This window comes from Ylistrum balloti, unplaced genomic scaffold, assembly GCF_031769215.1.
Source record: "Ylistrum balloti isolate Yb309-2 unplaced genomic scaffold, AGI_CSIRO_Ybal_v1 Utg372460, whole genome shotgun sequence".
Taxonomy (NCBI): domain Eukaryota; kingdom Metazoa; phylum Mollusca; class Bivalvia; order Pectinida; family Pectinidae; genus Ylistrum; species Ylistrum balloti.
In genome coordinates this window covers 28,271-45,942 of record NW_026783106.1, presented here as the reverse complement: position 1 = coordinate 45,942, position 17,672 = coordinate 28,271, and the positions used below count along the sequence as shown (strand labels likewise).

General features: G+C 42.7%; 4 protein-coding genes across 4 annotated transcripts; all 4 read left to right on the top strand.

The window, feature by feature from the left end:
- Positions 1-620: 620 nt before the first annotated feature.
- On the top strand, positions 621-3,212 carry LOC132564647 (uncharacterized). Its single transcript, XM_060229285.1, has one exon. It carries the CDS (start codon positions 621-623, stop codon positions 3,210-3,212), a length of 2,592 nt encoding a protein of 863 aa, XP_060085268.1.
- Positions 3,213-3,779: 567 nt separating this feature from the next.
- LOC132564646 (uncharacterized) lies at positions 3,780-4,688 on the top strand. Its single transcript, XM_060229284.1, has one exon. It carries the CDS (start codon positions 3,780-3,782, stop codon positions 4,686-4,688), a length of 909 nt encoding a protein of 302 aa, XP_060085267.1.
- A 2,265-nt stretch (positions 4,689-6,953) lies between these two features.
- LOC132564645 (uncharacterized) lies at positions 6,954-11,396 on the top strand. The gene has a single exon (XM_060229283.1). It carries the CDS (start codon positions 6,954-6,956, stop codon positions 11,394-11,396), a length of 4,443 nt encoding a protein of 1,480 aa, XP_060085266.1.
- Positions 11,397-13,898: 2,502 nt separating this feature from the next.
- LOC132564644 (uncharacterized) lies at positions 13,899-17,228 on the top strand. The gene has a single exon (XM_060229281.1). The coding sequence runs from the start codon at positions 13,899-13,901 to the stop codon at positions 17,226-17,228; it is 3,330 nt and encodes a 1,109-aa protein (XP_060085264.1).
- Positions 17,229-17,672: the final 444 nt, after the last annotated feature.

Sequence of the window (17,672 nt, the reverse complement as noted above, 5' to 3'; positions counted from 1 at the left end):
ACTGGTAGCCCTATCAGACATTGTTCACAAGCACCGTCGGATGATGAGGAGTTACACAGGAAGTCTAGGACAGTTGAATTTGTGCAAAGTCAAGCCGAAAATTTGAACACCGGTTATGAAACATCCGACCCCTATTCACATAAAGTGCCGTTAAACGTTGAGGCTCGAGAATTCACCCCAGGTCAGTGTGTAACTGGACTGAATGATTTGACCAAATTTATGCTAAAGAAAGACTTGCTTATGGGTAGACTCACTCAGTTTACTGATAAACCCGAGGAGTATCGTGTCTGGAAAATGTCATTCCTAAATGTTGTAAAGGAACTTGATGTAAGCCCTCAAGAACAATTAGACTTATTATCGAAATGGTTGGGGCCAGAATCTCGAAAAAGGCTGTAAGTCTACGTGCTGCAAACATACACGACCCACCCCAAGCCTTGTGTAAAATCTGGACTAGGCTCAGTGAGAAGTACGGCGCGCCCGAGCAAATTGAGTTATCTTTGAGGGAAAGGCTAAACAAATTCCCGAAATTAACGAACCGAGATGGTCAGAAATTATTTGATCTTTCGAACATATTGGCGGAAATTCAGGCAGTAAAGGAAAACACGGCGTTCAGCTCGATAATGGCGTACTACGATTCGTCCAGCGGTATAAACCCAATTGTTTGCAAGTTACTCGTGTTCATACAGAACAAATGGACTGACTATGCGTGCAGATATCAAACCGAGCACAATGTTACATATCCGAAATTCAGTGTTTTCGAGAGGTTCATACAGGAAATGAGCTCGCGAATGAACAACCCGAGTTTCAATTACACCGATGGTACTGCGGTACCTAGCGTCAGCAAAGAACAACGTCGTACTGCGTCTACTGGAAGTAGGAATGCATACGTCTTTTCAAAGAAAACGGAAGTTAATAATGTGCCTACAGCATTTTTGTGCCCACTTCATGACAGTGCGAGAGAAGTGAAGCATTTGTTATCAGGTTGCCACCTGTTTCTATCGAAATCCAAGGACGAAAAGAGGGAAATTCTCTTAAAACACGGCGTGTGCTTTAAGTGTTGTAAGGACAAACATTTGGCCAAGGACTGTACAGAAAAAGTAATCTGTACTGTGTGTAAAGGTTCATCGCATTGCACCATGTTTCATGATGACAAATATCAGCCCCGTCAGTCTCACGGCGAGGAAAGGACAAGTATCAGGGGAGACAATCGTAAGATAAATTCCAAGTGTACACAGTTGTGCGGTGAAACCGGTCCCTTCGTGGGGAAATCGTGTGCAAAAACGGTGTTAGTAAATATCTACAAGGACGGACAACTTAATAATGTGTTGCGTGCTTATGCCATTATAGATGAGCAGAGCAATCGGACATTGGCCAAAAGTGAGTTCTTCGATTATTTTGGAGATCATTCTACGGAAACCGGATACGTACTTTCATCATGTGCCGGTGAAATTCAGGTAACCGGGAGGCAAGGCAGCGGATACGTAATGGAATCATTGGACAAGGAATACTCATTAAAATTACCGTTGATTACAGAATGCAATCATATTCCGAATGTGAAACAAGAAATACCTACACCGGAAGTTGCACGACACTATAGTCACATGCAGGACATTGCTCATCTTATCCCAGAGTATGAAAACGATACGCCCATATTGCTTCTCGTTGGCAGAGATCTCATTTCGGCGCATCATGTGTTGGAACAGCGAACTGGACATGAACGTGAACCATATGCACAGAAATTAAAATTCGGTTGGGTAGTTGTAGGAGAATCGTGCCTAGGTCTCGTTCACAAACCTACGGTCATAACTGTGAGCAAAACGGTCGTTTTACCGAATGGCAGACCTACTCTCATGGATCCGTGTCCGAATTACTTCAAGGCTCAGTTTGAAAAATCCGATAAGTTGCCAATTGGAATGGACATATTTCAAAGAACAAAATTCGATGATATACCTGGTTACTCGCAACAGGATAAGGAATTCATGCGTGTCATGGAAGGGGAGTTTATTAAGGACGAGTACGGTAATTGGAGTGCACCGTTACCGCTAAAAAAGGAACGACCCACTTTGTCAAACAATATGGATCAGGCAAGGCATCGCGCAGAAAATCTACGAAAGTCGTTACTGAAAAATCCTACTAAGCGCGAACAGTTTTGTGCGTTTATGCAAAACATTTTTGACAAGGAGCATGCAGAGGTAGCTCCCGAGTTACAAGACGGCGAGGAAGCATGGTATCTACCGATATTCGGGGTTTATCATCCCCAAAAACCCAACAAAATCCGAGTCGTGTTCGATTTGGCGGCAAAGTTTAATGGACATTCGCTTAACAACATTCTCATGACAGGTCCGGATCTCATAAACAATTTGGTTGGTGTGTTAATGAAATTCAGGAAGGAACGAATTGCGATTATGGCCGATGTTGAACAGATGTTTTTCAACTTCTATGTGCACAAGCGTGACAGAAACTTTCTACGTTTCTTATGGTTTCAAGATAATGATCCCACACAACCGCTAAGGGAATTTCGTATGTGCGTGCATGTGTTTGGCAACTCGTCTTCTCCGTGTATTGCCACACTTGGATTAAGGAAATCTGCTTGCGACCATATCGATTCTTCCGCGTGCGACGAGGTGTGTTGTTTCGTCAAAGAGAGCTTCTACGTTGACGATGGGTTGACCTCTGTATCTGACGAAGGTCACGCAGTGCAGTTGTTGAGAGACACTCAAGCTCGATTACGGCAAAACGGAAACATTCACTTGCACAAGTTCTCGTCGAACAGTGTTGATGTTTTAAAGCAGTTTCCAAAAGAGGATACCAGCGAAATTTGCGATATGGACTTCGATGATGTCGTTCATAGGAGTCTCGGACTACGTTGGAAAGTCGGTTGTGATACGTTCACGTTTAGTGTTTCTGATGAGGTGAAACCGTTCACCAAACGAGGCGTACTTTCTACAATACATAGTGTATTCGACCCCCTCGGCTTTGTGGCACCAGTTATTCTCGGAGGCAGACTATTAATGCGAAATGTGTTATCGTCAAAGGATCTTGACTGGGATGACCCTTTACCTCCGGACTTGAACTCTGATTGGAAAAAATGGAGGTCTTCGCTTAAAGATCTGGAACAGTTAGAAATTTCGAGATGTTACTCCAATTCGTCATTGGAAAAGGCAATTCGTCGTGAACTACACGTATTCTCAGACGCGTCAAGGATGCCATAGGCGCAGTAGCATACATGAAAATTTATGACGTACAGGAAAATGCTTCTGTTGGATACGTTCTTGGCAAATCGAAAGTAGCGCCTTCCCACGGACATACCATTCCAAGACTAGAACTATGCGCGGCTGTTCTTGCTACTGAACTCGGTTTATTTATATCCGAACACGTCGATGTTGTGTTTGACGCCACCTACTACTATACCGACAGTCAGGTAGTACTAGGGTATATATTTAACGACACGCGCCGTTTCTTCGTTTATGTTGCTAATCGGATTGACAAGATTCTGAAGTTATCTTCCAAACAGCAGTGGAGTTTCGTTTCTAGTGAATGTAACCCTGCCGATAGTGCGACTAGGCCAATGCGTGCGAAAGACGTTGGAAAGTCAGTGTGGTTGAACGGACCCGTTGACGTCATGAGTGATTTGCAAAGTTCGTATAGAGACCAAGTATTTCCGTTGATCGGTAACGACGCATCGTCATCACAACGGAACAGACAATCCAGACGTGTTGCGTTTTGCTAACGATTCAAAGAACCTCATACTGAAGGTTGTTCAACAAGAGTTTTATTCGATGGAAATCGACTGTTTGCAGAAAGGACTGCCGTTAAACAGGAACAATTCTTTGTTGAAATTGTCGCCGTTTCTAGACGACGAGGGGCTCCTGAGGATTAGTGGTAGGATTCAGAATAGTGACATTGACTTACCTGGAAAGGATCCGATCATTGTCCCAGCAAAACATCACGTGGCTACTCTAATCGTGAGACATTATCACGAGAAATCGGAACACCAAGGCCGACATATTACGGAGGGTAAAATACGTTCTTCTGGTTATTGGCTAGTGGGAGGAAAGCGATTAATTTCCTCTATCTTACATCACTGTGTCGTGTGCAGGAAACTCCGAGGAAAGTTTGTGGAACAAAAAATGTGTACTTTACCGCAGGATCGTTTGACACCATGTCCGCCTTTCACTTACATTGGATTGGATACGTTTGGACCATGGAATGTGCGCGCGAGAAAAACTAGGGGAGGACAAGCTAACGCAAAACGTTGGGCTATAATATTCTGTTGCATGGTATCGAGAGGGATACATATTGAGGTCGTAGAGGAGATGAGCACATCTTCCTTCATTAACGCACTGCGGAGATTCATCGCGATCAGAGGACCGGTAAAGCACATTAGGTCGGACAAAGGATCTAACTTCGTAGGAGCCGTTAAGGAACTTAACTTGAATGTTATTGATGTCGAGGACAAAGCCGTAAAAGACTTTCTTTCAGAGGAAAGCATCACATGGACTTTTAATCCTCCATATGCCTCCCATATGGGCGGATCTTGGGAACGGCTTATTGGTACCGTTAGAAGGATTCTGGACAACATGTTGCGTAATACTGACACTAAACACCTCATGCATGAAGTGCTTACGACTTTTCTAGCCGAAGCGTGTGCTATAAGTGAACCAGCGACCACTGGTACCCGTATCTGACGACCCTGAAAACCCAGTGGTATTGTCGCCAAGTACTCTCATTACGCAAAAGACTGGCGTTCCAAATGTAGATCTAACCTTGGTAGACTTCTCAGTGAAAGACATGTTTCGATCCCAATGGCGATGTGTTCAGGTATTGGCCCAGAAATTTTGGAACGCGTGGAGAAGAGACTATCTACAATCGCTGCAAACGCGACAAAAGTGGAATCACGAACGTTCAAACTTCAAACAAGGTGACATTGTTTTGCTGAAGGATCATGACTCTCATCGTAATGACTGGCCAATGGGAATTGTTGAATGTGTTTTCCCTAGTCACGATGGTCTTGTTCGTAAAGTCAGAGTTAAGACAATTCGTAATGGACGATCGGTTTCGTATATCCGTCCTATTACTCAGTTAGTACTATTGATGGCAGAGTGAATTATTGTGTTGAACATTGACAGCGACAAGTGAATTTTATTGCTTATAGACTTTAGTTTATTGTTATTCAGATAAGTTTTGATATTATATATTTTCATCGGGTTATAAATAATATGAATGTTTACAGGGTGTCACAGTCCCAACCATACTTTTGTATATTTTACATTTTTGTATATATCAAACAATGTCTGAACTATTTGTACATGTATTCGATGAAAGAAATCAGGTATTATCTGGTCTAAATATTGTACTTTTATTTTCTTAATTATTTGCTGTAAATTTTATAAATGCGGATTCTCCGGATCCGAGTTCGAATATTTGAAATTAGTCTCGCCGGAAGGAAAATATACATGTAAGCGAGAACAGCGGTGTAAATTTTGGCAGTCAGTTATTGCTTATATGGGGTTAGCCAACGCAAAATACAGTTTGCGGTAAGTTTGAAATCATTTCTTGTGCCTTTATATTGCAATTATATGCCCGAAATCTGTTGTGTTTGATATTTGAGGCGAATATTTATCGATAAATGTATATGCTTATAACGCTATATGAGTACAGTTCAATATATCTCTATTATAGCTATAAGATATCAACTGTTATATGAATTTAGTTTGTATTTAATAAATATAAGCGAAACTTGTCAATATGTCAATGAATTACATGGAATTCAGGCTAGAATTAGTGAATAGATTCATATCAATTACTGTATGTAGGCAGATGAATGTATATACACAAATAATAGTTGAAATAGAAGAAATACTGTGTATAAATATTTATGAATCATTATAGACTATATAGTCAGCATAGTCAGACGTAGTCTTGTGTTATTGCAGTTCTACCCATGTTGATGGCGGGAACGAATGTGACACAGTCAGAATACATACATATATAGAATACAGAGTCATATGTGGGCCAGGACAGCCGCCAGTTACAGTCCTGTGTGGACAGATGCTATGATGTCCTGTGTGGGCAGATGCTATGATGTCCTGTGTGGACAGATGCTATGATGTCCTGTGTGAGCAGATGCTATGATGTCCTATATGGTCGTGCAGATGTTCTAATATCCTGTGTGGACAGATGCTATGATGTCCTGTGTGGACAGATGCTATGATGTCCTGTGTGAGCAGATGCTATGATGTCCTATATGGTCGTGCAGATGTTCTAATATCCTGTGTGGTCAGATGCTATGATGTCCTGTGTGGACAGATGTTCTGATATCCTGTGTGGGCAGGTGCTATGCTGTGTGGACAGTTGTGCTCTAATTATGAATTCCGTTGGACATTTGTCATCAGACGTTCCTATGGGCAAAAGTTCGATGCTGTGAACATTGCTGGTTGTTAGTCGGTCCAGAGACGTTTCCAGACCTCTTTCCAGATTCGTTGAGGACAGACTATACTGTTTCATATGTAATTATTAAAGTGTGTGTGTTTTGAATGAGTGAGTGAGTTGTACATATTTACATTTGTGTGTACAATTTATAATGTGTATATAGTGTATTAAACTTGTATATATTGTATATTATGTGTTTGTGCCATTCTATGCGAGTCGCGCTCGTCCAGGTTACACTTTTTGGTGGCAGCGGTGGGATGAGGCGACTTTGCATGGTAAGTAGAATGGCTCATTTTGCACTATATTAGTAATTTGAATTTAACTAGGATTCGTTTAGAACACAACAGATTTCACCCTCTCACTGTTGATTTGGCGTTATAGCAACCTGTATTTGTGCTGGTTCATCCGAGGTGAGTTCAGTAGTAATATTTGTAGCATTACTTTGCTGTACGACACAAATTGTTGCTTATGTTGCTTTGTTGTACATGTTTCTTGTTGTTTCCATTGTACCCACTTGCATGATGTCGTCACTTCAAGAATTACTTAAAACTGGGAGTGCTCTTGGACTACAGGGGTCAGAGCTCCGTGATTTTATTCTTGATGAACAAAACAGAGAGAGAGAAGAGAGGAAGCTTGATAGAGAGGAAAAGCGAACCGAAGCTGAGAGACAGCACCAGCTAGTTCTATTGAAGGGGAAGAGGGATGAAATGGCGTTACAGTTGTCACTGGAGAAGGAGCGTGAGGAACGTGCTGTGAGAGAACATAGCAGGAAGATAGAGTTATTGGAATATCAGAAAACCCAAGGTGCTAATCCTACAGGAAGTGCTGACCAGAAGATGTCCCATGGTTTAGTGAAGGGTCCTAAACTGCCTCCTTACGAAGAAGGGAAGGACAACATTGACAGTTATTTGCAGCGGTTTGAGCGGTATGCTATAGCTCAACACTGGGATCGAGATAGTCAGTGGGCGACTAACCTCAGTGCTCTTCTCAAGGGTAATGCCTTAGACGTCTTCAGTCGACTACCCGTGGAAAAGTCACTCAACTACGATACTCTGAAAGAGGCTTTACTTAAGCGGTTTGAGATGACCGAGGAAGGGTTTCGACAACGTTTCCGGACTGGTAGGCCTGACACAGGTGAAACGCTTACTCAGTTTTCTGTAAGGTTGGACAACTACTTTGTCAGATGGTTGGAGTTGGCGAAAGCTGAGAAGACCTACGACGGGTTAAAGGACTTAATGCTTCGGGACCAATTTTTGCAGATTTGTGGAAGTGAGCTTAGGCTGTTTCTGAAGGAACGCATTCCAAAGTCCATGGCAGAAATGGCGAAGCTAGCAGATCAATTTGCTGACGCCAGAGGCAACCCTTCGAACCTTGTTAAGGCAAAACATACTGGACATAAGCAGTATCAGGGAAACCGTTCGCCAGGGGACTTCACAAAGTCAGTTGGTAAAAGGGATGAGCCTAAAGGTAAGGTCATTAGTGGTAGTAATTTAGGAGGAAAGACGTGTTATATCTGCAAGAAGACGGATCATCTTTCCTACAATTGTCCAGCCAGTACCAAGAAGAAGCAATCACGTGTCGGATTAGTGGCAGACTCTGATGCACAAGAGGCAGCACAAATAGAAGGGATCCGCAAGCATCGTTCATCCGGCAAGAAGACGGGTAACCCGCCTTCATGTGGAGCTCTTAGTTCAAGTGAAGATGACAACGATGAACGAGATCCAGATCAGCTCAGCATTTCATGTAGTGCGCCTGTGTTGGATTCTGGTATGCCTGTGGTGAGAGGTCTTATCGGCAAGCATGTTGTCACAGTGTTGCGTGACACAGGTTGTAGTGGAGTCGTTATCAGAAGGAGTCTTGTGGACGCAGAAGATTTCACTGGTGATACCAAGATGTGTACCTTGGCAGATGGTAGTAAGTTGAAAGTTGATACAGCGAATGTTGTCGTTGATACGCCATACTATCAAGGAACTGTTATGGCTTGGTGCATGGACACTCCAATTTATGACCTCATTTTGGGAAACATACATGGTATTAGATCTCCTGGAGATCCGAATCCGAAGTGGAACCTTGAGGAACAGGTTAGTGCAGTACAGACCAGGGCACAGAAGGCGGCGGAAGAGAAGCCATACAGACCACTAAAGGTTCCCAAGGTGTTTCAAGAAATAAATCCCATAGATTTCAAGGATGCCCAGATATCAGATGGAACGTTGGCTAAGATTCGTGAGATGGCGGTATCGGGAGAAGTTAAGGAGAGACGTGATGGTGGGAAACCACATTTCTTCACACGGAATGGTCTGGTATACAGGGAGTATAAGAGTCCATCTACGCAGCAGGGACGGATTTTCAAGCAACTCGTCGTTCCCTCGACGTACCGGCAGAAGGTTATGGGACTTGCTCATGATTCTATGATGGCAGGCCATTTGGGAGCCAAACGAACTAGTGACAGGATCATGGCAGAATTTTATTGGCCGGGAGCACAGTCTGACGTGACGAGGTATTGTCGCTCTTGTGACGTGTGCCAGAGGACTTTCCCGAAAGGCAGAGTGACGAAGGTGCCACTTGGAATGATGCCACTTATTGATGCGCCGTTTCAGCGAGTCGCCATCGATATAGTCGGACCATTGCAACCTGCTACTGATCGGGGAAATAGGTTCATACTCACGATTGTCGACTACGCCACACGATATCCAGAGGCTGTAGCTTTGAAGGGAATTGAGACGGAACGGGTGGCAGAAACGCTAGTGGACGTATACAGTCGGGTTGGAGTACCGAAGGAAGTACTAACAGACCAAGGGAGTCAGTTCACATCATCTGTCATGCGAGAAGTTAGCAGGCTACTGTCGATACGTCAGCTTACGACAACCCCTTATCATCCCATGTGTAATGGGCTGGTTGAGCGCTATAACGGAACTCTAAAACAGATGTTAAGAAGGATGTGCTCTGAGCGACCAAAGGATTGGGATAAATATTTGAATGCTTTATTGTTCTCGTACAGGGAGGTACCACAGGAAAGCTTGGGTTTTTCCCCGTTTGAGTTGCTATACGGACGGGTTGTACGTGGACCAATGATGATCTTACGTGAATTGTGCGAGAAGGAGGTTGCAGACCCCGAAGTAAAGAGTACTTACCAATATGTTCTTGATCTGCGAGAACGTCTTGAGGAGACCTGCAAGTTGGCACAAGAACAGCTCCGAAAGGCGAAAGTCACACAGGCAAAGTTTTACAACCGGAAAGCGAAGAACAGAGTTATGGAGCCAGGTGAGAAAGTGTTGGTGTTGCTACCTACGAAACGAAACAAGATCCAAATGCAGTGGCGTGGGCCTTATGGCATCGTTGAACGTAAAGGGCCTATGGATTATGTTGTGTCTGTCGACGGCAGGGAGAAAGTTTTACACGCAAATTTGTTGCGTCGATACGTTCAACGAGAAGGGACAGGATTGAGTGAAGCTGGCGTTCTTAACGCGGTTTGTTCATCAGTTATAGAGGGGGATTCTGGTGGTATTGAAGAGGAATTACCGAGTACTGATTGTTTCAACATACCAACACCTGTGAGGACAGAGACAGTAGAAGACGTGCAAGTATCAGAGCTACTGACATCCAAACAGAAGGTAGAGATGAAGACTTTGTTGGAAGAATTCTCAGATGTATTGTCAGATGTTCCTGGGAGAACTAATTTGGTAGTTCATGATATCCGAACAACTACCAACGAACCAGTTAGGGCAAAGAACTATCCGATTCCCTATAATTTGAAGGAAACCATCCGAGAAGAAGTAGAAAAGATGCTGAAGATGAGAGTCATTGAAAAGTCCGATGCACCATATGCAGCACCGGTGGTAATCGTCAGGAAAAAAGACGGCACAAACCGCTTTTGTATTGATTACAGGCAACTGAACCGGGTAACCATCTTCGACGCTGAACCGATGCCGAATGCGGACGATATTTTTTCTCGACTGTCAGGAAACAGATATTTCTCCCGCTTAGATCTCAGTAAAGGATACTGGCAGGTGCCAATGGAGGAGACATCGAAACAGAAAACAGCGTTCACAACACCCATCGGTTTGTTTCAGTTTTCTGTTATGCCATTTGGTTTGGTGAACGCACCGGCTACTTTTTGCCGCCTAATGAGGATTCTGCTAGAGAGCATGAAGAACATAGAAAGTTTCATTGATGACATCTTGATCTACACCAAGACTTGGGAGGAACATCTTGCAATACTACGTGGGTTGTTTGTACGTCTGAGGAAAGCCATGATAACAGCTAGACCTACGAAGTGTGCGTTAGGATTCGAAAGCCTGGAGTGTTTGGGACATATGATTGGACAACAGCTTTTGCAACCCAATCCAGATAAGGTCAAAGCTATTCTGGAAGCAAAGATACCAAAGACGAAGAAGCAAGTGCGATCCTTTATCGGCTTAGCGGGCTTCTACAGGAAATTCGTACCCAACTTTGCTACGATTGCAGCACCCTTGACGGACCTCACTAGGAAAGGTCAGCCGAATGCAGTTATCTGGAAGGAACCACATGATCTAGCTTTCAAAACGCTGAAGAAAGTGTTGTCGACTAGTCCTGTTCTGAAACTACCTGATTTGAATTCCGAGTTCATCCTGAGGACTGATGCTTCAGATAATGGCATCGGAGCTATCCTGTTGCAAGAGGTGGATGGGGTTGTACATCCAGTTGCGTACATGAGCAGGAAACTTAAAGGTGGTGAAGTGTCATATTCTGTTGTTGAAAAAGAGTGTCTTGCGGTTGTGTGGGGAATTTCCAAATTTCAAAAATATCTCTATGGTCGTCAGTTCGTCTTGGAAACGGACCACCAACCGTTGTTATATCTCAACAAATCCAAAGGGACGAATGCACGCTTAATGAGGTGGGCGTTGCAGCTTCAGCCACATCGATTTCGGATACAGCCTATCAAAGGAACAGACAATGTGGGAGCAGACTTTCTCAGTAGAGTTTAGACTTTGGACTATTATGGTTGTGATGTAGTTAGAGAAATAAAAGAAGGGTTATTTCTTGAAGCGGGGGCGTATGTCACAGTCCCAACCATACTTTTGTATATTTTACATTTTTGTATATATCAAACAATGTCTGAACTATTTGTACATGTATTCGATGAAAGAAATCAGGTATTATCTGGTCTAAATATTGTACTTTTATTTTCTTAATTATTTGCTGTAAATTTTATAAATGCGGATTCTCCGGATCCGAGTTCGAATATTTGAAATTAGTCTCGCCGGAAGGAAAATATACATGTAAGCGAGAACAGCGGTGTAAATTTTGGCAGTCAGTTATTGCTTATATGGGGTTAGCCAACGCAAAATACAGTTTGCGGTAAGTTTGAAATCATTTCTTGTGCCTTTATATTGCAATTATATGCCCGAAATCTGTTGTGTTTGATATTTGAGGCGAATATTTATCGATAAATGTATATGCTTATAACGCTATATGAGTACAGTTCAATATATCTCTATTATAGCTATAAGATATCAGCTGTTATATGAATTTAGTTTGTATTTAATAAATATAAGCGAAACTTGTCAATATGTCAATGAATTACATGGAATTCAGGCTAGAATTAGTGAATAGATTCATATCAATAACTGTATGTAGGCAGATGAATGTATATACACAAATAATAGTTGAAATAGAAGAAATACTGTGTATAAATATTTATGAATCATTATAGACTATATAGTCAGCATAGTCAGACGTAGTCTTGTGTTATTGCAGTTCTACCCATGTTGATGGCGGGAACGAATGTGACACAGTCAGAATACATACATATATAGAATACAGAGTCATATGTGGGCCAGGACAGCCGCCAGTTACAGTCCTGTGTGGACAGATGCTATGATGTCCTGTGTGGGCAGATGCTATGATGTCCTGTGTGGGCAGATGCTATGATGTCCTGTGTGGACAGATGCTATGATGTCCTGTGTGAGCAGATGCTATGATGTCCTATATGGTCGTGCAGATGTTCTAATATCCTGTGTGGACAGATGCTATGATGTCCTGTGTGGACAGATGCTATGATGTCCTGTGTGAGCAGATGCTATGATGTCCTATATGGTCGTGCAGATGTTCTAATATCCTGTGTGGTCAGATGCTATGATGTCCTGTGTGGACAGATGTTCTGATATCCTGTGTGGGCAGGTGCTATGCTGTGTGGACAGTTGTGCTCTAATTATGAATTCCGTTGGACATTTGTCATCAGACGTTCCTATGGGCAAAAGTTCGATGCTGTGAACATTGATGGTTGTTAGTCGGTCCAGAGACGTTTCCAGACCTCTTTCCAGATTCGTTGAGGACAGACTATACTGTTTCATATGTAATTATTAAAGTGTGTGTTTTGAATGAGTGAGTGAGTTGTACATATTTACATTTGTGTGTACAATTTATAATGTGTATATAGTGTATTAAACTTGTATATATTGTATATTATGTGTTTGTGCCATTCTATACGAGTCGCGCTCGTCCAGGTTACACAGGGTTTAAATGTAGTAGTGATTTAGCAATCAGGCGAGGAATGTAGTGAAACGCTAGTTTTATATTGTCCGTCTGCTCTGGTAGTCAGGTCAGGGTTCAGAGTTCATTCTTTGTACATCGTGGAAAAATGCATCATGGGATATGTTTACGTGAAAGTCCAAAGGAAACAGACTTACGGATTTAGCAAGGCTTAGGTGACCCATGAGGTAACTTTAATACGGTTTAAACGTTTGAAGTTTGATTAATTTTGTTGAAATATGTACTAAGGACAGGTTAATTTCTGTATTTTTCAGTTTTTTACCGCCGGTTGGGGCGCAAGCTAGGTGCAATCAAGAACCCCTACACTGTGTTTGTGATGATTTTGAACTATGGCTATAGGAACTGGGAACTTTGTATATGTAATAAAGGAACTCATTAAAGGCGTTTAGTTTGTATTTCTTTGGACTCACTCGACATCACAGTAAAAAACTCATGGCTGAAAACCCGGAAAAAAGAACCATCAAAATGACGGAAAAGGCACGTCAGGCATTTGAGGACACAGTCGGCAAGTATAAACATAGACTGTTAAATTTATACAGAAATTTAGATTGTCTCATAACTGATATTGAGTATGAAAATATGAACTTGGATGAATTAAAATCCTTGGCATCAGACATTACCCAATCATATGAATCCTATGAACAAGTTTCAACCAAATTCAGTAAATATTTGGAAGAAAGTAGAACGGAACAAGGCCAGGAAGAATTATTATCTCATATGACAGCTGTGGAAACATTAAAATCCCAGTGTGACACGGTTTTGGACCAAATTCAATCGATAACATTTCACAGGGGTTTGTAGTCGAGGAAAAACCTCGGCATAGTGTAAGTGAATATAAAAACGGCGTTTCGGATATTATGTCAATAAAGTCGAAAACAAGTAAAACCTCAGTGCGTTCTAGCATAACTAACATCTCCAGGGTCAGTTCAGTATATATGAAACAACGAGCGAAATTGGAAGCGGCCAAAGTGAGGCTAAAATTTGCTGAGAAAGAGGCCGAATTGCAAAAATCCCTTCAGCTGTTAAAATCACAAAGAGAACTGGACGAGGCAGCAGCCGAGCTCAAGGCTATGGATGACGTTATTGACACTGGTAGCCCTATCAGACATTGTTCACAAGCACCGTCGGAGGATGAGGAGTTACACAGGAAGTCTAGGACAGTTGAATTTGTGCAAAGTCAAGCCGAAAATTTGAACACCGGTTATGAAACATCCGACCCCTATTCACATAAAGTGCCGTTAAACGTTGAGGCTCGAGAATTCACCCCAGGTCAGTGTGTAACTGGACTGAATGATTTGACCAAATTTATGCTAAAGAAAGACTTGCTTATGGGTAGACTCACTCAGTTTACTGATAAACCCGAGGAGTATCGTGTCTGGAAAATGTCATTCCTAAATGTTGTAAAGGAACTTGATGTAAGCCCTCAAGAACAATTAGACTTATTATCGAAATGGTTGGGGCCAGAATCTCGAAAACAGGCTGTAAGTCTACGTGCTGCAAACATACACGACCCACCCCAAGCCTTGTGTAAAATCTGGACTAGGCTCAGTGAGAAGTACGGCGCGCCCGAGCAAATTGAGTTATCTTTGAGGGAAAGGCTAAACAAATTCCCGAAATTAACGAACCGAGATGGTCAGAAATTATTTGATCTTTCGAACATATTGGCGGAAATTCAGGCAGTAAAGGAAAACACGGCGTTCAGCTCGATAATGGCGTACTACGATTCGTCCAGCGGTATAAACCCAATTGTTTGCAAGTTACCCGTGTTCATACAGAACAAATGGAGTGACTATGCGTGCAGATATCAAACCGAGCACAATGTTACATATCCGAAATTCAGTGTTTTCGAGAGGTTCATACAGGAAATGAGCTCGCGAATGAACAACCCGAGTTTCAATTACACCGATGGTACTGCGGTACCTAGCGTCAGCAAAGAACAACGTCGTACTGCGTCTACTGGAAGTAGGAATGCATACGTCTTTTCAAAGAAAACGGAAGTTAATAATGTGCCTACAGCATTTTTGTGCCCACTTCATGACAGTGCGAGAGAAGTGAAGCATTTGTTATCAGGTTGCCACCTGTTTCTATCGAAATCCAAGGACGAAAAGAGGGAAATTCTCTTAAAACACGGCGTGTGCTTTAAGTGTTGTAAGGACAAACATTTGGCCAAGGACTGTACAGAAAAAGTAATCTGTATTGTGTGTAAAGGTTCATCGCATTGCACCATGTTTCATGATGACAAATATCAGCCCCGTCAGTCTCACGGCGAGGAAAGGACAAGTATCAGGGGAGACAATCGTAAGATAAATTCCAAGTGTACACAGTTGTGCGGTGAAACCGGTCCCTTCGTGGGGAAATCGTGTGCAAAAACGGTGTTAGTAAATATCTACAAGGACGGACAACTTAATAATGTGTTGCGTGCTTATGCCATTATAGATGAGCAGAGCAATCGGACATTGGCCAAAAGTGAGTTCTTCGATTATTTTGGAGATCATTCTACGGAAACCGGATACGTACTTTCATCATGTGCCGGTGAAATTCAGGTAACCGGGAGGCAAGGCAGCGGATACGTAATGGAATCATTGGACAAGGAATACTCATTAAAATTACCGTTGATTACAGAATGCAATCATATTCCGAATGTGAAACAGGAAATACCTACACCGGAAGTTGCACGACACTATAGTCACATGCAGGACATTGCTCATCTTATCCCAGAGTATGAAAACGATACGCCCATATTGCTTCTCGTTGGCAGAGATCTCATTTCGGCGCATCATGTGTTGGAACAGCGAACTGGACATGAACGTGAACCATATGCACAGAAATTAAAATTCGGTTGGGTAGTTGTAGGAGAATCGTGCCTAGGTCTCGTTCACAAACCTACGGTCATAACTGTGAGCAAAACGGTCGTTTTACCGAATGGCAGACCTACTCTCATGGATCCGTGTCCGAATTACTTCAAGGCTCAGTTTGAAAAATCCGATAAGTTGCCAATTGGAATGGACATATTTCAAAGAACAAAATTCGATGATATTCCTGGTTACTCGCAACAGGATAAGGAATTCATGCGTGTCATGGAAGGGGAGTTTATTAAGGACGAGTACGGTAATTGGAGTGCACCGTTACCGCTAAAAAAGGAACGACCCACTTTGTCAAACAATATGGATCAGGCAAGGCATCGCGCAGAAAATCTACGAAAGTCGTTACTGAAAAATCCTACTAAGCGCGAACAGTTTTGTGCGTTTATGCAAAACACTTTTGACAAGGAGCATGCAGAGGTAGCTCCCGAGTTACAAGACGGCGAGGAAGCATGGTATCTACCGATATTCGGGGTTTATCTTCCCCAAAAACCCAACAAAATCCGAGTCGTGTTCGATTTGGCGGCAAAGTTTAATGGACATTCGCTTAACAACATTCTCATGACAGGTCCGGATCTCATAAACAATTTGGTTGGTGTGTTAATGAAATTCAGGAAGGAACGACTTGCGATTATGGCCGATGTTGAACAGATGTTTTTCAACTTCTATGTGCACAAGCGTGACAGAAACTTTCTACGTTTCTTATGGTTTCAAGATAATGATCCCACACAACCGCTAAGGGAATTTCGTATGTGCGTGCATGTGTTTGGCAACTCGTCTTCTCCGTGTATTGCCACACTTGGATTAAGGAAATCTGCTTGCGACCATATCGATTCTTCCGCGTGCGACGAGGTGTGTTGTTTCGTCAAAGAGAGCTTCTACGTTGACGATGGGTTGACCTCTGTATCTGACGAAGGTCACGCAGTGCAGTTGTTGAGAGACACTCAAGCTCGATTACGGCAAAACGGAAACATTCACTTGCACAAGTTCTCGTCGAACAGTGTTGATGTTTTAAAGCAGTTTCCAAAAGAGGATACCAGCGAAATTTGCGATATGGACTTCGATGATGTCGTTCATAGGAGTCTCGGACTACGTTGGAAAGTCGGTTGTGATACGTTCACGTTTAGTGTTTCTGATGAGGTGAAACCGTTCACCAAACGAGGCGTACTTTCTACAATACATAGTGTATTCGACCCCCTCGGCTTTGTGGCACCAGTTATTCTCGGAGGCAGACTAGTAATGCGAAATGTGTTATCGTCAAATGATCTTGACTGGGATGACCCTTTACCTCCGGACTTGAACTCTGATTGGAAAAAATGGAGGTCTTCGCTTAAAGATCTGGAACAGTTAGAAAATTTCGAGATGTTACTCCAATTCGTCATTGGAAAAGGCAATTCGTCGTGAACTACACGTATTCTCAGACGCGTCAAGGATGCCATAGGCGCAGTAGCATACATGAAAATTTATGACGTACAGGAAAATGCTTCTGTTGGATACGTTCTTGGCAAATCGAAAGTAGCGCCTTCCCACGGACATACCATTCCAAGACTAGAACTATGCGCGGCTGTTCTTGCTACTGAACTCGGTTTATTTATATCCGAACACGTCGATGTTGTGTTTGACGCCACCTACTACTATACCGACAGTCAGGTAGTACTAGGGTATATATTTAACGACACGCGCCGTTTCTTCGTTTATGTTGCTAATCGGATTGACAAGATTCTGAAGTTATCTTCCAAACAGCAGTGGAGTTTCGTTTCTAGTGAATGTAACCCTGCCGATAGTGCGACTAGGCCAATGCGTGCGAAAGACGTTGGAAAGTCAGTGTGGTTGAACGGACCCGTTGAC

Coding starts and splice junctions, on each gene's coding strand:
- LOC132564647 (XM_060229285.1), top strand. CDS start 621: ATGGCGTACTACGATTCGTCCAGCGGTATAAACCCAATTGTTTGCAAG.
- LOC132564646 (XM_060229284.1), top strand. CDS start 3,780: ATGGAAATCGACTGTTTGCAGAAAGGACTGCCGTTAAACAGGAACAAT.
- LOC132564645 (XM_060229283.1), top strand. CDS start 6,954: ATGTCGTCACTTCAAGAATTACTTAAAACTGGGAGTGCTCTTGGACTA.
- LOC132564644 (XM_060229281.1), top strand. CDS start 13,899: ATGAAACAACGAGCGAAATTGGAAGCGGCCAAAGTGAGGCTAAAATTT.